The sequence below is a fragment of the Argentina silus genome (assembly GCF_951799395.1).
Source record: "Argentina silus genome assembly, chromosome: 6".
Lineage (NCBI taxonomy): Eukaryota > Metazoa > Chordata > Actinopteri > Argentiniformes > Argentinidae > Argentina > Argentina silus.
The window spans coordinates 7,159,731-7,179,912 of NC_139660.1; the positions used below are offsets into that span (position 1 = coordinate 7,159,731).

Genomic DNA, 20,182 nt, shown 5'->3' on the forward strand with positions numbered 1-20,182 from the left:
GATTTTTTGAAAAACACTTTATTTTACTGCCCCGTATTAAAATTAGTAAAATATATTTACTTAGAACGTTTGTAGTATGATAGTTACCTGATAATTGATTACACTTCAGTTTTTTTAAATTTTATTTCAGCGTTCTATTCTGGAATTTTAAAATTGGATAAGGGTTGAATTAGAAGCTATTTGTGTTTTGTCATCAATTAGAATAATTTAGAATGTCCTAACGAAGACAGAATATTCTGTGGATGTTCCTCCAACGGTTAAGTCCTGTTCAGGGTTACAACGATCTACTGTGGAGGAAGTTCTGTACAATGACAGAAGCACTGGGTCAAAGGTTAAACTTCCTCACTGTCCTGTGCGTCTTTCCCATCCACCCACCGTGTGTGTTCCCAGAAGACAATGATTTAATCTAGCACCCCCCTAACTGCCCCCCCCCGTCTATCACACACATACACACACACACATGCACTGTCTCACACACACATAAAAAAACTTGTGAATACAATGATGGCTTCATAATGGCTGATACACTTCCACTGACTACTTAGGAGAACAATAGTGACCATCATTACTACACTGTCCTAATGAGGTCAGGATGTAGGACTATGGGGTTAGTGTTATGGTACTGTGGCATGGTATTGTACTACAGACGGTCCCCCAACTATGCTCCCAGTTCTCCCATAGCCTCTCACTGGTAACGTGTCTGGACCTATCCCACCGTTCCTCCCTCACCTCCGCTGTAACAGGAGCCTGTTCCTCCACACCCTACACAGACGCAACCCTTTTTCTAAACCTTCCCCCAACTCCTCTGGTCAACATGGTGATGTGGAGGAGGTGGTTTCATTAGGGCCTATGTGATAAGAGCTGCTTGCATAAGGCCTGTGTTATAGGAGAGAGAGCTGGGTTCATGAGGTCTGTGGTATATGAGAGAGAGAGAGAGCGAGAGCGAGAGAGCTGGTTGCATTAGGCGTGTGTGTGTGCGTTGTAAAGATGTGCGTGGGTGGTTGTATTGTTGTGATGAGTGGGCGGTGGTTGCATTAAACCTGTATGATAGAAAGAGAGAGGTCATTAGCCCTGTGTTCTACACGTGGGTGGCTCTGTCCTCCCTGGACCCTGGACTGTGGAGGGGAGGTGATTGATGCTGAGGCAGAGTAGTGGAGAGGCCAGGGTTTATAGTCTTCTTGGCCCGCCGTGTTGAGGCCAGGGTTTAGTAGTGGAGTCTTGGCCTGTTGTATTGAGTAGTGCTCTGTCTATGTCTTGTTCAGGGATCTGGACGGCCTGTCCTAGTACAGTAGGACAGAGGGGAAGACAAGGTCTAGCTCAGGAGAGACTTGAGGAGACAAACAATGAAACTTCTATTGAGTTCTACTGCTGTGAACTCTCCTCATAAACAACTCCCTAGCACTTTCATCTGTGCGCGTGTGCGTGTGCGTGCGTGTGTGTGTGTGTGTGTGTGTGTCTCACAAGGCTGTCTCTCACACAGCATGCCAGGGTGTCTGCTTGGAAAGCCCAAAATTCCTCCCTGCTTGGATCTAAAACAGAAAAAAATGTCAGTCAAGGTAGTCTGTAATTATCCAAGAGTCTGACGCTGTGTAGAGTGTCCTCAAAGGGCTTCAAACAGCTCAGAATACACCATGAATATGCAGCCTGCACTTGTAGGTTTGATTCTGTTAAGAGGAGTATATTGGGTAGACCTGTCACAGACCAGCTCAGAATCATGGCTGACCCCTGTAGTGCTGCTATTTCTCTTTCTCTACATCCCTCTCTCTCTCTCTCTCTCCATCTCTCTCTCTCTCTCACTCACTCTCTCTGTCTCTCTCTCTCTCTGGGCAATGGCGGCGTCTTCCTCAAAGATCAAGCAAGCATAGGTCAAGCAAGCACCTAAAAACACTGCTTTTTTTTGTTGCAGTCAATCATTCAGTATTCCAACTGTTTGGACGTACTGTGCTGTCTTTGATCTGCGCGATCTCTCTAACGGTCCTCGGCGGCCCGCTCGCCAGGTGCCAACCTCCAACATGCCCTGACGGCCCTCGAGAGCTCCAACAGCACTTGAAAGCATCTCCTGCTTTAATCATTTACTGTAAGTGGCTCGGGACAAAAGCCTGATTCAATCTCCTCCGCGTCCTCTCTCCGCACACAGGGATGTGATTACCTTTCCATTGCCGCCATGGAAAGCTGGATAAAACCTCCTATTTTAAGCCTGAACGTTTCCCTTTGATTTAAGCCTTCAGGGGAATGTGAGAACGAGAGCTGATAGCGTCATTCCAGCCTAAACTTTGCCTTCTGCAGCTCTCTCTCTCTCTCTCTCTCTCTCTCTCCCTCAGGGGGAAATGGCGGTCGGTCCCTTCTTCTACCGTGAGAGCCATAATGGCTGGTCACGCTAGGTTAGGTCTCCCAGTGTGTCCTAGGATAGATTTATGGGCCTATGAGTGGTGTGGGAGGTGTTCTGCTGCACCTGTACGTCTAACTGGTTGTTCAGCAGGTGTATGGTGGTGTTATCTGTGTGTGTGTGTGTGTGTGTGTGTGTGTGTGTGTGTGTGTGTGTGTGTGTGTGTGTGTGTGTGTGTGTGTGTGTGTGTGAACCACCAACACCACTAGTGTTTGTGTCCCTACTTCTAGTCTGTGGGTCAGTGAGTTTCACTGGGTCTTCAGCAGCTATGAGCCACCTAGCTGTGACATATTACATGTTCCGTAATCACAGGCAGCCAATCGTCTTTCTCTCTCTCTGTTCTCTGCCAGAACTGATGTTTTGGAAAATTCTGAAGTGCCTCCCTACCACTACTCCACCTCCTCCTCCTCCTCCAACCCTCTTTGGGCCTTGGTTATGGGCTGGGGTCACGCAAGGGCGGTGAGAGAGGGCGGTGGGGGGCACGCAGGCATCCTCCATCTCTCCTTTTTAGTCAGGCAGACGCTGAGCCCAGCCCTGCCCTACAGAGGCTCTGCGGGCGCGCTAGGACCCCACTTCCTGTCCCAATATGTGAGTTGGACGAGCATGAAGCTGTGCTTGTTTGGCTGGGCCGCTGGCCTGCTGACTGGGGCTATTACAGGACAAGAGCTGCTTTGTAGCGCCAGCACGCTGCTTTGCTCACTGCAGTGCTGCTCCAGGCTCTGGGCCCTAGCCTTCCCTTGCCTTGCGTGACTCGCAGAGATAAATTGTATGAAAGCAATTAGAGTTGAAGGAAATGTGGGCTGAATTTAAAAACCACTGGGTTTGTGGGCCTTGGCATTCTCACTCTCTCTCTGGGGCTGAATGTGAACAGGGCTGGAGGAGGTTACTGGGCCGTCTGTCTGTCTGGCACACAGTAGGCCTACACTGGTGTGTGTGTGCGTGTGTGTGCGTGTGTGTGTGTGTGTGTGTGTGTGTGTGCGTGTGTGTGTGTGCGTGTGTGTGTGTGCGTGTGTGTGTGTGCGTGTGTGTGTGTGTGCGTGTGTGTGTGTGCGTGTGTGTGTGTGTGTGTGTGTGTGTGTGTGTGTGTGTGTGGAAACAGCCCTGTTATTTATGGGCCCAGGGCCGGAGACACAGCCTGCCTGTGTGTGTGTGAGACACCTGACCTTCTCTGGCCTCCCTAAAGGACACATCCTCTGCGGGATAGGTAGCATGGTGTGTATGTGGCAACTCCTTCTTCCCTCTGTTCAGACACAGGTTGACACATTTACTGTTGTGGCATCAGTCTAGCCTAGTTCACAAAACAATGATCCTTTGAGTCCTTGAGGATACGTTTGCCATAACTACAGAATGATCTATTTTTACAGATCACAAGACATGTTTACAGCATAGGCCTATGTGATGTGGTCCAGCTGTAATTAGATTACTATGTTCTTGGTAGTGGATGTGTGCACCAGAAAAATAAAACACTTATGTGTCAAATGTTGGCATATACAACTACTCTCTTCAACTTCAGTTCTGATGAAGTGTGTATCTAGTTAAGTTTTTCCAGTGTTTATGTTGTGCTTGCTGTGGGCCCCGGAGGGGTGTGTGTGTGTGTGTGTGTGTGTGGGGGGGGGGGGGGTTATGGTGTTTAAATAAAGAAGCAGGTCCCTGCTACTATCGGTGGTGTGTGTGTGTGCGTGCGTGCGTGCGTGTGTGTGTGTGGAGATGCTGACCTTGACCAGGAGGCTTCTTACGGGAAGGCAGCTGTAACCTGTCAGCAGAGAGGAGGGAATTGAGACACACACACTTCTGCTCTGCTTCTCATCCACACACACCTCTGCACACACACACACACACACACACACACACACACACTGTACCTCCAAGGGTAGACACAATATAACAGTTTTAGTGACCTGTTGCTAACATTGTTTAGTCTGATAGGCTTTAATAGATTTAGATATATTGTCTTGTGAGAGCAAGCTCACTGCACATGATTTATCATTGTTTGTTTCTGTCTCTCTTTGTGTCTCTCTCTCTCTCTTTGTCTCACTCTTTCCATTCCAACACAGACTGTGTGTTGTCTTTGGCCCATCTCTGTTGCATAACAAGCCTTATTTGTTCTTGTTGGTGTATTTCTCCCTTTTACAGTGATAGAGAGAAGAGCTCGTGCCAGGGTTTGACACATGCTTGTTTTTAATGGCAAAGTGGTATTTTCCATAGCCTACTCTTGTCCCCCCTCAAATCCCCCCGCGAAGCGGTTGAAAGAGATGGCGCAGTCCACAGGACAGGATATGGAACTGGTCATTTCCTTTTGTTTGCAGAGAGAATGGCTGCAGGGGACTCATAACTAAGGCCCTCTTTGGGGTTTCACAAAGCAAAAACAATACACATGACTCACGCACTTCAAAGGCACGCACAGAGGGAGAGAAACACACAAAAACACCCGACCTGACTGACCCACCTCCCTCACCAAATCATAGAATATTGCCTTTTTCCACTTGGCATCATGTCTGTCCGTTTCTGTCTGTTTGTGTGTCTGTCTGTGCAGGTGGAGTGGGAGCTTTATAGTGGAAAGTGACCATTTTTCAGAATTTAGAAGTGATCATTGGTACTCAGTTATTTGAGGGGGGATGGAGGATAATTTATGCAAGCTGTTTATAACTGGTTTATTACCTCATAATTCACAGCATACTGTTTAGAAGTCATTTAAACTGTTCATAAGTCAGGAGAATGTAGTAGGCCAATAAAATTGCACGCTTGCTTTGAGAGAGAGAGAGAGACCCAGAGATTTAGTGATTGAAGCAGCCTTGATATCTCTTAGGTAGACTAAATCAATCTAATTATCCAGAAACTATTTGCGTTCCTCAAGTTCAAAATGGCTGACGAGGACATTAACGCTGAGAACCTGATAGGGCAGTGTTTGTTGTCAAAATGTCTGCCTAGAAAAATGGCTACCTCTCAAGCCACTTGAGGACAGTGATCTAGGTTATAGAGAGAGTTTATATGATAGACATGTCGTTTTTGAGTAATATTATACTACTGTTTGGTTGATCATGGTCTAATGTTGTTCTGTGTGAAACAGAGTGAGTGGGCTGTAGTGTCACTGACCACATTCCCCTAGTGTGGGAGTGTCTGTGTATGGGTGGAGCTTGGACAAGTTAGACACACACACACACACACACACACACACACTTTCTCTGGCCTACCTCTCCCCCACTTTCCCTCCCTCTCCCTCCCTCTCTCTCCCTCTCTCTCTCTCTCTCCACTGCAGCCTATTCATGGGCCCAGGAATGTGAGCAGCAGCTATGTGGGTGTATTGTTCCCCAGGCAGGCAGAGTAAAGGCTTTAGCAGCCCTCTCTGCTTCTCTATACCACTGGCATTTCATTCACCAGGCCCAGGCCCAGTCCCAGTCCCAGGCCTAGTCTTAGTCTCAATCCTAGACACAGTCCTTGATCCAGCCCCAAACCCAGTTAGTCCCAGGGCTAGTCCCTACTGTGTGCTGCTGCATAAGAGCAGGAGCATATTGTAGGCTGGAGGAGAGAGGGGTGTGTGTGTGTGTGTGTGTGTGTGTGTGTGTGTGTCTGAGAGAGAGCTGGGGCGGTTGGCACGGGGGGTCCCCAATTCACTGGAGTGTCATGTGTGATGCATTGCTCAATCCCAAGTCGCGTTGGCCACTTGATGGGGGCCTAGTTAGGCATGAGCTAATGCCCATTGTTGCCATGACGCCTTGATGGAATCACAGAGTGATAAAAGCTTCTGGAATGCAATCTGCTGTCTGTCTGATCTCAGTCAAGCAGAATCAATGCTGCAGCATTCCACTAGTGACAGGCCAATGTTGTGAATGGGATTGGTCACTGGTCACTCACTCAGGGGCAGGTGGAGTGGTGGGGGCCTAAATAGAGGCTCAATAGATGTTGATGTAATTCAACAGACTGGGTTCAGATACACATTGTCAAATGCTCGAAAATATTTGAGCTGTGCTTGATTTAGCTCAGAGTTTGAACTTTTGGGACTATTTCATTGGCTCCACAGTACTGATAACTAAGTCAAGTACAGCTCAACTATTTTGGACTGTTTTTCAACATAATGTGTTTGACCTATTACTCAATTTGTCATAGAAGAGAGTAATTACTCAATCATCTTTAACTGCTTCATCATAACATGATGTAATCCTACAGCGCGTGGCTTGTGCGTGTGCATGTAGCAGATCTCTGATCCTATAAGCCTTCCTTCACACCCAGTTTGACAAGGGACTACCGGTCTTAACGGCTGGTGGGTGTGAAGTAAGAACAGGTATGGTCACATAGCAGCCAGCCTCCTTACTGCCTGCAACCTGTAACGTGTAACCTGCCCAGGCCCTCCTCCCCTCTTGCAGATCACTGACACTGATTTACCTCCACAAGCCCTCTCCTCTCCTCTCCTCTCCTCTCCTCTCCTCTCCTCTCCCCGCCCCGCCCCTCCCCTCCCTTCAGTTTGGAAATAGCCTCAGCATCTCCCTCAATCCCCAGCAGAGGAATTAAACATTTTTAAAATGTCTTCCAAAGCTACATTTGTTGCTACTGTGTTGTAACAACATTGAGGGGACGTTGTGCTGTTCAGCTGTAAACGGCCTCCGCCCCGCCACCCCCTATGTTGAGCTCCAGCTGGTTTGTCCTGTCGTGTGTGTGTGCGTGTGTGTGCGTGTGTGTGTGTGTGTGTGCGTGTGTGTGTGTGCGTGTGTGCGTTGTATTGGCAAGCTCTGGGTCAGATGATTGCGGTCGCTAAGTGCAGTAGAAGAGGCGTAGTTTTGACAGGGGCCATTTGTCATTTTTACTGATATTATTATAATTCGTTCCATAACTGCCTCACAGCAGGCTGTTGTCAGGGTTGGTAACAAGCAGATGTTAGAGGAAAGTGAGAGGAAAATATAGTTGTTTTCCTTTTTTTTTTTGTGGTTGAGTTGAAAAAAATAGAAGAATGGCAGGCCTAGTACGGGCCAGTCCGTCTATCGAGGGATATCGGAATGATAAATCTCATTTAAAAAGGACTGAAAGAGTGGAGTGTGATACTGTTTGGGGAGAAGAGGTCTCCCCTCACACACACACACACACACACACACACACACACACACACACACACACAAACATAAACACGCTCCACCCATTTCCAAGAGCTCAATCTCATGTCTGCTGTAGGATTATCAACAATACTGGCTCTGTAGTGGGGACATTAGGCTAATATGAGTCCACTGGTTTTACTTGGCCTCTCACTGGAACACAGAGAGAGAGACACAGAGAGAGAGACACACAGAGAGAGAGACACACAGAGAGAGAGAGAGAGAGAGAGAGAGAGAGAGAGACAGAGAGAGAGAGAGAGAGAGGTCTGTGTCCAGTCCCACCAGTATGTTGTTGGGTAGTCAGTGTGAGGGAGAAATGTTTTGTTGTGACAGTACTTTAACATTAGGTACTGTGAAGTAGCACGGAAAGGACTAGGATGAGTTGGCAGCAATTGATTTGTAATGACTTTCTTTGCTAAAGTTTTATTGAAGGAAATAGAGAGTTGGCAGCTAACACACACAGCTCTGGGACAGTGTGACCTCTAACCTGAGTTGTTGAGAACTCTTCAGATCAACAGCAAGGCAGTCATTATATGTGAAATCAAGCATCATAACAGACCATTTTGGGAGAGGAAACAGCCTTCTGTGGCTGGGGCTCTGGTTGCTCCAGCCCAGCCCTGTTCTAGGGCCCAGTCCTGGTTCTGTGGGCCAGACCAGGCCAGGCCAGGCCAGGCCAGGCCAGAGTCATTGAGCAGACAGCTGGACACTGGACTCTTTCTTCTGGGAGAGGAGAGCCTGCGTGGGCCACTTAGACCTCTCTCTCTCTCTGTCACACACATACACACTCACTCACTCTCCCCCCAACCCTTTAACTTTCTATCTCTCTCTGTTTTCCATGGCAGGCAGAGTGCTTTTCCAGCCTCTGTCTGACTGCCTGTCCCTCTGTCTGCCTGGAAGATGATCCCAGTAGAGCTGTCTGTCTGTCTGTCTGACTGTCTGCCAGCCAGCCAGTCTGCCATATGGAGCAGCAGTCAGGAGCACGGAGGAACAGAAGCTCTAGTTCTGGGTCTAACCACCCCACTCAGAAACACTCAAGTGTTTCCCATACTTATACTCACACAGTGATTTTAATATTACCTTTTAACATATTAATTCCACATGCTAACCTCACTATTACTGTTTAACAGAGGTTACCCTCACTGTTTATCATACTGGTGATGTGTCAGCACATGCTTAGAGAGTTCTCCCTTTATCCTAGTTAACTATTAACTATTTTCCCTGTGAGTGGTTTGGTTGAACCATAATAAGGACTGTTTTAAAAAAAAAAAAAGAAAAAAAAAAGTCTGATCCAGGAATGTGAAAGTGGTAAAGCTTTGTTGTCACGGTAACGTGAAAAACGCCAAGCCGTCTCTCCCCTCTCTCTCTCCCACCCAGCGTGCCACGACACCGCCGCATTCCGTCACTCCCCTGTACCTCCCCCCCCATTCCCCAAGGTCGCCTGGCAACAGACAGAACCAAGATGGCTGCCGTTGATTGAGCTAATCAGATGTATTGACCTGGAGGTGTGAGAACAGGGTTGAAGAGAGCGGCTGTATATAGAGATCTCTATGGCTCAGACCTCCGTACCATTCACTGGTCTGAATGCCCCCCCCCCCCCCCCCCCCCCCAATAGCATGTGGGGTAAGTGGTGTGAGAGAGAGAGAGAGAGAGAGAGAATACTAAGACAACAGAGCATTACTCAGTGGTGATTGTTGTGCAACACAAGGCCAGAGGTGTCATGATCATGATGCTTTTACTGTGGTTCTTCCCCCCCTTCGCTCTGTCACTCTGTTTCCCGCTCGGTTCACTTTCTCTCCCTCTCTTACTCACTCCACTCTCATCCTCCCTCTCTGTTACTCATCCTCCTCTCAACGCTCTCCTGCATTACTCTGTTCATGTTCACCTTGGCCTGAATGTAGGCTCTGTACTGTAGATCAATGTTGTCTGACCAAATTGCAAGGAGGGTCATAAGGTCACAATCCAGAACTGTTCATGGAGAAATACAAGGCCATGTCCATGATGCACCACAGCCTCAGTGGCTTTACAGACGAAAATAAATATATATAGGAGAAAAGTCACAAACAGTTTGTTAATGGAGAAAGAAATAATGTAAGTCAATGGAACAGTCTAACAGCTGTCCATTCATTCTCCTGTCCCCTCCTCCTCCCACGCCTGCACCACACATACATAGAGGTCATTGTACAACTCCGGCTGGGTTACCAGTGTTCTGCACTTGATATTCATGAGTTCTCTTGTCTAATCAAAAGGGAGATCAGATCTTTGAGGAAGACGCCATTGCCCAGAGAGAGAGAGACAGAGAGAGAGACATAGAGACAGAGAGAGTGAGTGAGAGAGAGAGAGAGAAGGGGGGTAGAGTGGGATAAAGACAATATCAGAGTGGGATATAGAGAGAGACTCCTACATGTCCCTGATCTTCCTCTGACAGTATGTCTGTTGTTCTCTTCTTCTGTAGGGCCGACTCAGCTACCCAGCTCCGCTCAGAGTGCCTAACATGCTGGGCTGGGGGCCAGCTCTGGCACATTAAGGCCCTAATGAGATCAGCCTGAATGCTGTGTTTGTCTGGGCTCCTCTTACGGCACATAGGACAGCTCACACTCACACTAGCACCAGCTTGGCACAGTGCGAACGACATCGGGGAAGGCGTATAGACGGAGAGCCCGCTGAGGTTTTGAATGTTAGCAAAGCGCGACTCCTCACTTTCCCAGAAAGACTGTGGTGTGTGTGTGTGTTTGTGTGAGGAGGAGGAGGAGGAGGAGGATAGGTGGACATCTTAGGAACAGCTGCTCTGGCACTGTAGAGCTCAAGGAAACAACGTCTGAGGACCTTTTGAAATGAATGAATGACATTTAATTTTCTTACAAGATCTATCGGGTACATTTTGTATTTCTACAACAATACTTGTTACCATGCAACACCATGCTTCATTGGAAGATGTAAACCAAACTGATCACTGTGCATCATTGTCTTTGTTTTGAGTCGAAGCTTTTGAGCTGAGCTTAATAGCTTCCACATCTGTCATATGTTGCCCAAGACATCTTGTTTTGAAGCTTTTCAGTGGATGAGCACGCCATATTTGAGACATATGAAACCCCTTGGGGCTAGTGAGGCCCTGACAAGGGCCCCTCTGATAGACATGGAGACACAGCAAGTACAACTGCTAGTTCAGTCTGGAGCCTACTCTTCTAGTGGAAAACAATCTACCATTAAGCCACTGGTGCTCCTATAATCAGGGTTGACTGAGGGCTTGAATAGTGGGCTAGTTCTCTGTCTTTCTCCCTCTGGCTCTCCTTTTCTTTTCTTTTTTTTTTAAGTTGCCTAAAGTTCTGACTCTACACTCACGACAGCCGGTATTCTTTAAAACACTGGTGTTACTGAAGTTGTGATGTACGAGTTTGAGTTAGCTGTGAGCTGTCTGATGGTTGTGTACAGTGGGTGGTGGTGGTGAAGGTATTGATGGTGTTTGTGTAGAGCAAGTCGGGGGTAGGGATGTGTAGGTGGACAGATAAATACTATGATCGTGACTCTGAAGCCACCACAGTCATTTCTCTCCCCAGCGTGTGTGTGTGTGTGTGTGTGTGTGTGTGTGTGTGTGTGTGTGTGTGTGTGTGTGTGTGTGTGTGTGTGTGTGTGTGTGTGTGTGTGTGTGTGTGTGTGTGTGTGTGTGTGTGTGTGTGTGTGTGTGTGTGTGTGTGTGTGTGTGTGTGTGTGTGTGTGTGTGTGTGTGTGTGCGCGCGCGCGTGTGCATGCATTAGAGAGAGTGTGAGCTTACCTTGCCAATCAGCTGCAGGGCTATAGTTAGACGTCCCACCGACAGCTGCGGTTGTAGCCCCACCCACTCAGCCCCCACCTCACCCACCCACACACCCTCCCAACACCACCAGTTGTCCTTACTAGTAACAAGAGGAGCCACCCATAGTGCTTTGCAACAGCTGAGGAAGATCTGAGAGGGAACTGGTTCAACTTTCCACTCTCCACTCGACCACTGAGTATTTATGGATCTGATTTCAAACTAATATAACCACAATATTGACCTTCATACACAAGGCTTTTAAAGTAGGGAAAGTTTGGATGAGCATGTGCTTTTCTTTTTTTCAATAGGCGTCCTCCTCTTATGCCCTTGCTGCTGGATCGCCTATGGCAGCATTTCCTTGGTTTTGGTCATTCCTTCCTGTGTCATAGCTTGTGGCTAACCAAGTATATGGTTTTGGCTAGAAGAGTGGTTTGGGCTATTTGGTTCAAGAACATATGAAAGGCTTCAACGTGGTCAGCGGTCTATGGGCCAGCTTGTCAATGCTAGTCAGTGCTAGCCCCAACATGCCCTGGGGGCCCATGGGCAGTCCAGGCTCCCAGTGCCAACTCTCTTCTCTCCTGCTGGGCTGGCAGGGGCAGGCCTGACGAATGGACAGGCCTATTATTAGCTGCACATTCCACTTCCTCTCCTCTCTCCTCCTCCCCTCTTCCCCTCTTCCCTTCCTCCCTTCCCCCCTTTTTTATAATTGAATTGAATAGTTCTGATTTTCCAACATTTTCCAGCTGGTGTCCCAGTGCAACGTTCCATAAAACAACAACAAACCCAGAGAGTTTGTGTGTGTGTGTGTGTGTGTGTGTGTGTGTGTGTGTGGCTCTCTCTAGCCACTAAAAGGCAGTGTTCTATAGTAGATAGGGCACAGGTCCTGGTCCCGTAGTCCTAGTCGTTCCCCTACGGTCAGCCAGTCAGTGTGGGGTTTCTATTGTGTGTCTGACAGGGGGAATTCCCCCTGTAACTGGAGCTGGGGCTGAATAGGAAAACCAATCTGCTCCTTTATCCCGCTCCCTGATTAGGGTTACTGGGCGGGAATGCTGCTGGGAATTCTGGTCATTCCAACACAGCACTGTCACTCTGTAATGTGGCCATGGTAGAGAGGATGGTAGTCCTGAATCAGCTAACCTCTAATTACACATGGGAAATGCTGTTTTGCCATAATTGTGTGTGTGTGTGTGTGTGTGTGTGTGTGTGTGTGTGTGTGTGTGTGTGTGTGTGTGTGTGTGTGTGTGTGTGTGTGTGTGTGTGTGTGTGTAACCGTAGCCCTGGCAAACTCCTATCCACAATTGTGGAAATGTTTTTAATCCTCTACTTGTTATGTCTTGTTCCATGTCTTGTAGTACACACTATTTAGCGAGGGTGTAGGCTAGTCTTCCATTGCAGCCCAGTACCCTCAGCATTGTTTTTAACACGGCCGTCCTTCTTTATCACTGGATCTCAGGAAAGAGAATGAATCTATGTCTGCTGTGTGTGTTTACAGCTAGTAACACCAGAAACAGACTAAACCAGATTAGTTTCACTCTAACCAGCCCTCGGCAATCGGCACAGACCTCCTCCACCCTCCTGAAACCTAACTACTTCCTTCAGGCCATGTTTGATATACCAGTACATTTCCTTATCAAAGTTTCCCACAAAGGAATTAGCTAATGGTCTTGCCAACACCAGTTGTCAGAACCCCCTGCACTCTCAGAGTCTACCATTATCTCCATAGCGTCTTAAAGAGAGGTTTGTGTTTTGGCTTAATGAGAGATGAATTTGATATGGAACAGGCAAGTAAGCTCCTCTGTTAGTGGAGAGATTAGCATTGAGACCAAACTTGTGACCTACTTAAGCAGGTTGTGATGGTAGACCGAAGGAAAAGCCAGCTTTGAGATGCTAAACCTGGTGAACTAGTGGGCTAATTCTGCCTCAGGTTTGTATAAGAGGAGAATGTGTCGATAGTATACTCTTATAAGTAGGCGTATGGCTAACTAAGTTTGTGATGTAGTATTTTGACAGATGCCATGTTGGTACCAAAAGCTCTTCAAGTTCTAATTGTAATTAGAATGTCATTGTCATGTTATGGGACAGTGGGTTCAAACGTGGAGGACAGTTGATTGACCTCTGTATGCCTATGACCCTGCAGCGTATCACAGTAGTAACAGTGTGCTTGTCTGTCTGGCTCTCTTGAGGGAACAAAACTACTTCTGGTCTCTGTTGACATCACCATGACGACAGTCAGATTCACATTCACAGAGTTCATGTTGGGATATAAACTGTGTCTGATGTTGCATTGGTGGTGGTGTTCAAGACCACCGTCCAATTGGACCACGTGATAATCACATATCCCCCTGTCTGAGGGCCCAGAACACTAACATGATAACCTCCACTCACACTGGTAACATAACCTTCACTGTGTGTGTGTGTGTGTGTGTGTGTGTGTGTGTGTGTTAGTTAGTTAAAGGGCAGCAGCTGCCTGGTTGCCAGCCTTGTGGCATGTATTTATAGAGCTTCTCTCCAACTTGTGAGGGCAGCCGCCCGGACAGGACAACCCAGCACCTCACCAACCCCCCCCCCCCCCCCCCCCCCCCAACCCCTCACTCTCCTCCATACTGTAAATATAAAACATGGAAGGACACCAGGAGTCAGCAACAACAACATCAGTGGAAACATAAGAGGAGTGTGTAGTAGATTATGTATTTACGCACACACACACACACACACACACACACACACACATGCATGCTATTTTCATACAGTACATGCAGTGCATCCACTTCTTATACAGTACATGCATACTCTCTCTCTCTCTCTCTCTTTCCCTCTCTCTCACTCACTCACACACTCAACCAAAGCCAAACACTCTTCCCAAACCAAACAGCCCTGCTCCTCCATTTTGTCCAGGGGCCATTTTCCTGCTGAGGTTTATCCCTTAAATGGCCTAAACTGTCTGGGATTTCCTGGGTTAGAGTGAAGATAAACCACTCTGGCTTTTCTCTGCATGTCCCCACACACTGCGCCTCACAGATACACACTCAGTAGTTTGATTAGGGGCTTGGCACTTACACTACAGCGTGTTAAAGGGTTAAAAAGCGTTGTTACCCCAAAAATGCCCTTTAGTTTTGATCTCACACTGCCATCTGTCGTGTACATCCTGATATACACAACAATAGAAACATGGTAGGAGTTGGCCCTTTTTAATGAGTGTGCTGTGGTCACACACTCTGGGCCTTCTCTGGCGTAAACATGGAGAGGAGGAGGAGGCTTGGTGGGTCAGAGGGACGACGATAAAGGATCTTATCCAAGAGACTGTTTATGCTGTGGTCCTGTGAGTAACGAGGTGTGCTGGAGACAGTGCAGAGAGCATGAACGTGTGTCTGAGTCTCTGTGTGTGTGTGTGTGTGTACTGTCACTGTGTGTGTTGTGTAGTGTGAGCAGGTCGTATGGGGGGAGGGGGGTGTGCTGGAGACAGTGCAGAGAGCATGAACGTGTGTGTGTGTGTGTGTGTGTGTGTGTGTGTGTGTGTGTGTGTGTGTGTGTGTGTGTGTGTAATGTCACTGTGTGTGTTGTGTAGTGTGAACAGGCCGTATAGGGGGGGGGGGTGGGTGGGGGTTCTGTGTTGTTTCAGCCTGCTGGCCGCCCCGTTCTAGCGCACCAGCCATTGTTCCCGTTTCCTGTGTAAACAATGTGCTGCTCTTTCCCAAACACCGCCACGCGAAAACCCCACCAGGCCCAACGAGCCCTTGCTCGTGTGTTTTCGACTCCCCAAGCCCCAGCTTGTGTGTTTTTCACTCCGCTCACCTTATTCCATGGAAACACACAGCCCTGTGCCATGTGCCATCCTGGTGACTGCTGTCAACCTGGAGGTCCTCCAGGTTCAGTTTGGCACACAAGAGATATCAGCTGCTTTCTGCTTAGGAAAGAAAAGCAAAACTAGACATGTTTATTCTGCTGTACTGAGCTGCTACAGAGTAGGGGAGAGGAGGGGAGATATTCCCAGTGTGGCCCAGCCCAGAGATAGCCATAACCCCACCCCTATGAGGCCTTCTTAAGTTGAAGCCTCGTCCTCAATTTAGGGGGCCACCCCACCCCCTCCCCACAGCTGCAGGGCAGCTGGTCTACTCACAGCCTGAGGCGCTGCGCTGCTCTGACTGACACAAATGTTTGGAAACCAGTTAGCCAAGGTTTAAACCATTGCTGCTTTAGACAGTTTAAGAGGGAAGTAAATTATAGTGATTCATCCGGTAACCCACCCAGTCAGCCACGGTCATTCAAATGAACCCTCCCTCTGCTTTTGGGGAGCATGAATGAATTTCTGGGTATTCTCCATTTCTCTCTAGCTCTCACTTCATCATCAGTGACTCACCATGAGTCTTCTCCTTAATAACAGGCCACTACTATCTTGTAACCTCAATCTCAAGCCTGGTGTTGTGTGTTGTGACTCACCCCAGAGTGGAGCCGTCCTGACTGGCTTAGAGGGTAGAAAACCAGGAAGTGGCCACAGCTTCCAAGGGTGCCCCTGTGAGTCAAATCACCGCATGGGAAGCCCTTTGTGCCATCAGCGTGACTCACGCCAAGGTCGCGTGCTCCTCCGCTCTGACTCCTCAAGGCCTCTTGTAAATAAACAGGCCTACTAGACCCATTGCACCGAAGTGACCTATAAAAATAACTTAACTATAAACGATATAGATAACTTCAGGACATTTCTCATGCACAAGAACACAATTAACACCAGAAAGATCCATAAAGTTTACACACTATTTTTGCTGATTTAAGTATTTGAACAATTCATGGGGTTAAATAATATATACATACATAACGCTTGTAAAACAATGCAGCCTCTCCTCTCCTCTGTGTCAAAGCTTACTGTCATTATTATCAATCTGAGAGGAGGTGATGACTTGTACCTCAGTGACATGCTGCTGTCTGTAGCTACCTGTATCTGACTCACCATCGGTTGAGCCAGTCAGTTCACAGTTAGAGCACAGTCTGGCCTGGCCTGACCTGGCCTGGTTTGGTCTGGTTTGGTCTGGTCTGGCTCTGGGGAAGAATGCAGCAGGGCTGGAATATCCTGTAGAGTAGAAGCCACTGCCACAGCTACGAGGCTAGTGGAGCCAAAGCCGTGGGTGTGGGAGAGGAAGGTGGTTAGGACTAGTCACCGCAGGGCGAAGGAGAGCGGAAACGCTGATTGATCTCGTTTGGCTCCAAACTGTATGCTTTTGTGCAATGGTTGCTTCTGATAGTTGGGCAGGAAAGTCACTCTGAGGTGTCAATAGAGTCCTCCCCTGTCTGTGTCATTGAGCTTAATTTAACTCTCTTTCTCTCTCTCTCTCTCTCTCTCCAGTCATGTCGAGAAGATCACCACATGGCACGACCCTCGTAAGACCATGACTGCCGCCATGAACCAGATGAGCCTGCATGCCCCTCCACCCGCCCCCACCCCCGTACAGCAACGCAACATGGCCCTGTCCCAGCCCAACCTTGGTGAGTAACACACAAAAACGCCCACACACACACGCACAAACAATAAACATGAACACACACGCACGTAAACACACCCACGCATGCACACACACACACACACACACACACACACCTGTCCTGACCTAACTTCTGTGAGTACCACACCCTTACCCCTAAGGTACTCCAGGTGTACAACCAAAACCGTATTCTTCCCACCTCTTAGTGGGCTATAGCCAAGAAACCACCCTACCGTCTACACTGGACCACAATAACATTCACACAGCACCACAGCAATGTCAATCACACTGGGCCACAACAAACCCCTCAGGAGAACGTCTGAGAACCAAGCAGGGCCCATCTGTGTTGCCAGAGACATGTTGTTGTGTTGAAGGTAGCTCGATAAGGAAGCTCTCCCCACCCTCTCATGCTCCACTTAGTCCGGGCAGAGCATGACAGCCTCTTAATAACGCAGATTAGAATTCGGCTGGTTATTCTCATACCTTAGCGTACCGTTAGCTTTGGCTGTTTATTGTCATCCATGTTAGCGTAGCCTAGCGCCCAGAATAGGCCTAACTCAGGGTACCTGGGCCACAGAGAGACTGCAGTCTGTCAACGCTCGTGCGTGTGTGTGTGTGTGTGTGTGTGTGCGTGCGCGCGCCTTCTTTAGTGGTTAGCGATGCAATGGAAAAAAGGTGTGTCTGCAGCTGGAGAGGAGTGTGCAGTGGAGCAGCATTTGTTAGGAGGCCGTAAACAAGGAAGGGATGAGAATCAGAGAGCCAAAAAATGTGAACAAGTGGGAGAGAAACATGGGGAAGTAGGACAGGGTGAGACAGAAAGGAAGAGCTGGGCTGTGTGTGTGTACTATACTGTCTTCTTTTGTGTTCGGCAACATCCAAGCCCAAATGGAGGACACACTCTCTGTGGATCCCTGCCTCCGCCCCCTACCCCTTCTCTGGCCCTGTGTGTGTGAGTTGTGTGTGCGTGTGTGTGCGTGTGCGTGTGTATATGACCCACTGTATGTGTGTCAGTGTGAGAATGCATGAATAGAGTCGGTCATCCTGAATAATTGTATGTACACCGCCCTGCTCGACTTGTTCCAACAGCACTGAGCTGTTTTTCTCCTGTCTGTTCTCTCCCCCTATTTTCCCCCTCTGTCTCGGTTCTCTCACTCTCTTTCTCTCTCATCCCCCCTTCACACTCACCCCTTCCCTCTCTGTCTGTCCTAAATGTCTATCTCTCCCCCAGCACTCTCTCCCTCCCCCTCCATGAACTAATTCTGTCTCCCTGTCTCACCTGCTTTCTACTTTGTGTGGAAAGTTATTTCCCTATACTGTATGTCTTATAGCCCTCTCCCCTTCTCTCTGTAAACAGACCCCCCCCCCCCTCTCTCTCTCTCTCTCTGTGTACAGTTCACCCCCCGTGTTGTACCTCCTCTCCCCCCCCCCCCCCACCCTCTCCCCCTGGCTGGAACAATACTGGCAGACGCCCCAGTCTTTGTTGAGGGGGAATTCTCTCTGCCTTTGTTGTCCTGATGGATGTTTTCCACTGCTTTGTTCTTTCCTCTCCTCTCTTCTCTTCTTCTCTTCTTCTCCTCTGGCAGGCAGAGATTGACACATTAGCCCACTCTGCTGCGGGGTTGCCAGATTTGAATCACTGTGTTGAACCGAGTGCCCTACTTCAATATAACTACTTCTGTCCTTCTCCACAGATTATATCAGCTCTAGCTGTTAGCTGTTAAGGGGTCAGAAAACTCTGGTCCTGGAGAGCTACAGGTTGTGCATGCTTTTGTTCCAGCCCAGCAGTAGCAAACCTATCGGCAAGGCCTTGAATTATGTGTGAAAGTGCTAGGCTGGACCAAAAGCCTGCACACAGTATAGCTTCCCAAGAGCAAGGCTGGAGAATGTGACCACCTCTGTTTGTAGTTCTAGAATAGAATCAGCAGATTCCTTCCTCCCTCAATCCTGTTGTCCATCTCCCATGGTTACACAGCGCCATTTGACCTCCTCTCTGACTCAGCGGTTCTCTGATTTATCTGTTGTTGTTGTTGTTGTTGTTGTTGTGGTGACTCAGTGGTCCCTTCTCCACTCTGGAGGCTATGGTGACTCATGATTATAAACCGGAACATGTCTAGTCTATAAGACTTTAGTAGTTTACATTTGGTCGCATTCATTGGTGTTGATTTGAGTCAAATGCAAGATTTCAGATCCCCTCTGGCCCGTTCCATGACTAGACCGTTGTGTGTGTGAGAACTCTCAGCTCTGTTTCACTTCAACTCTTCCCCAGGTCACTGTTGTGAATGAGAGAGCGTGTTTTCACTCAACTTACCTGGCCTAGCATGTACAAAAACAGTCTAACACTCCAGCAGCATAACTCTGTGTCGTGTTCGGAAGTAATGTGTTAAATGTTAACCAGGGATATAGTGGTGGTAGGAAAAAAGGCTGATGGGCATGGATACCGCTGGACGTTAAAATGTGCCGGAAATGACTAATATAATGGACCAAAACTAAGTAGTGCATGAAGTAGATTGATGCTATTCACCATATTAAGAAAGGGTTTTAAAGGCGCTACGGTACATTTTACATGTGTATACCCTCTATTACATTCCTGGTTGTACTGACTTGAGCGTGGTGGCTCTGAGCATGGTGGCCCTGGCTGATGTGGTGTTGCTGCTTGTGAACAGGAGAGATGCCCGAGGGCTGGGAGCAGGCAGCCACCCCTCAGGGAGAAACCTTCTTCATAGACCACAAAACACAGCGCACGTCCTGGCTCGACCCCCGCCTGGACGCTCGCCTCAGTAAGTACTGTACGCTTAACCAACCCCTCCCTACGGACTGCAAACCCCCAAATTGCCCCCCCCCCCACCCCCCTTCCCTTTCCTCCAAATCAACCCCACTGTCTTCCCCAAACAAACCAACCAACCCCCTCTCCGACCCCACAGAACGCCCTGACCAATCACTAGGACTTGGTTCATGTCACTCAAGCACTGCAGACGGACACAGTAGCCAATGATTGCTCCTTCTTACATCCCTGATCAGTGGTTCTCCTGCTTCCTACAGTGATTGTCATTTCCTGTCGTGTGTGTGTGTGTGTGTGTGTGTGTGTGTGTGTGTGTGTGTGTGTGTGTGTGTGTGTGTGTGTGTGTGATTTACGTTAGTGAAGAAAGCGTAGATAGACGTTAGTGAAGAAACTCTGAGCTTAAAGCTTCTGAGTAAAATGACTGCTTTTTAAGCAGTGTTCGACCCCAAAATGTCAAACTTTTCCCTGTAACATTGTGGAGTTCAAAGAGAAAACAGAGAGATGGATACTGGAGCACTAAATGACCACTGTTATGTTATTCAGTGAGAATTTTCTATGAGAGGCTGTCCTTAGAGATTGCCTGTGCGTGAGAAGTGTGTGTGTGTGAGCACTACCGTCACACACACACACACACACACACACACACACACACACACACACACACACACACACCTA

The 20,182-nt window shown here is 48.3% G+C and overlaps 1 protein-coding gene across 3 annotated transcripts in view; it reads left to right on the plus strand.

Moving 5' to 3' along the window:
* The window catches only part of wwtr1 (WW domain containing transcription regulator 1), a 33,813-nt gene that overhangs the window by 3,330 nt on the left and 10,301 nt on the right, over positions 1 to 20,182 (plus strand). For 2 of the 3 annotated variants that reach the window (XM_083671797.1, XM_083671798.1), the window contains exons 2-3: positions 16,593 to 16,732; positions 19,392 to 19,505. In XM_083671797.1, coding sequence (XP_083527923.1) covers positions 16,593 to 16,732; positions 19,392 to 19,505 — 254 coding nt within the window. The remainder of the gene's footprint in view (positions 1 to 16,592; positions 16,733 to 19,391; positions 19,506 to 20,182) is intronic. The other variant, XM_083671799.1, reaches the window with a different exon arrangement.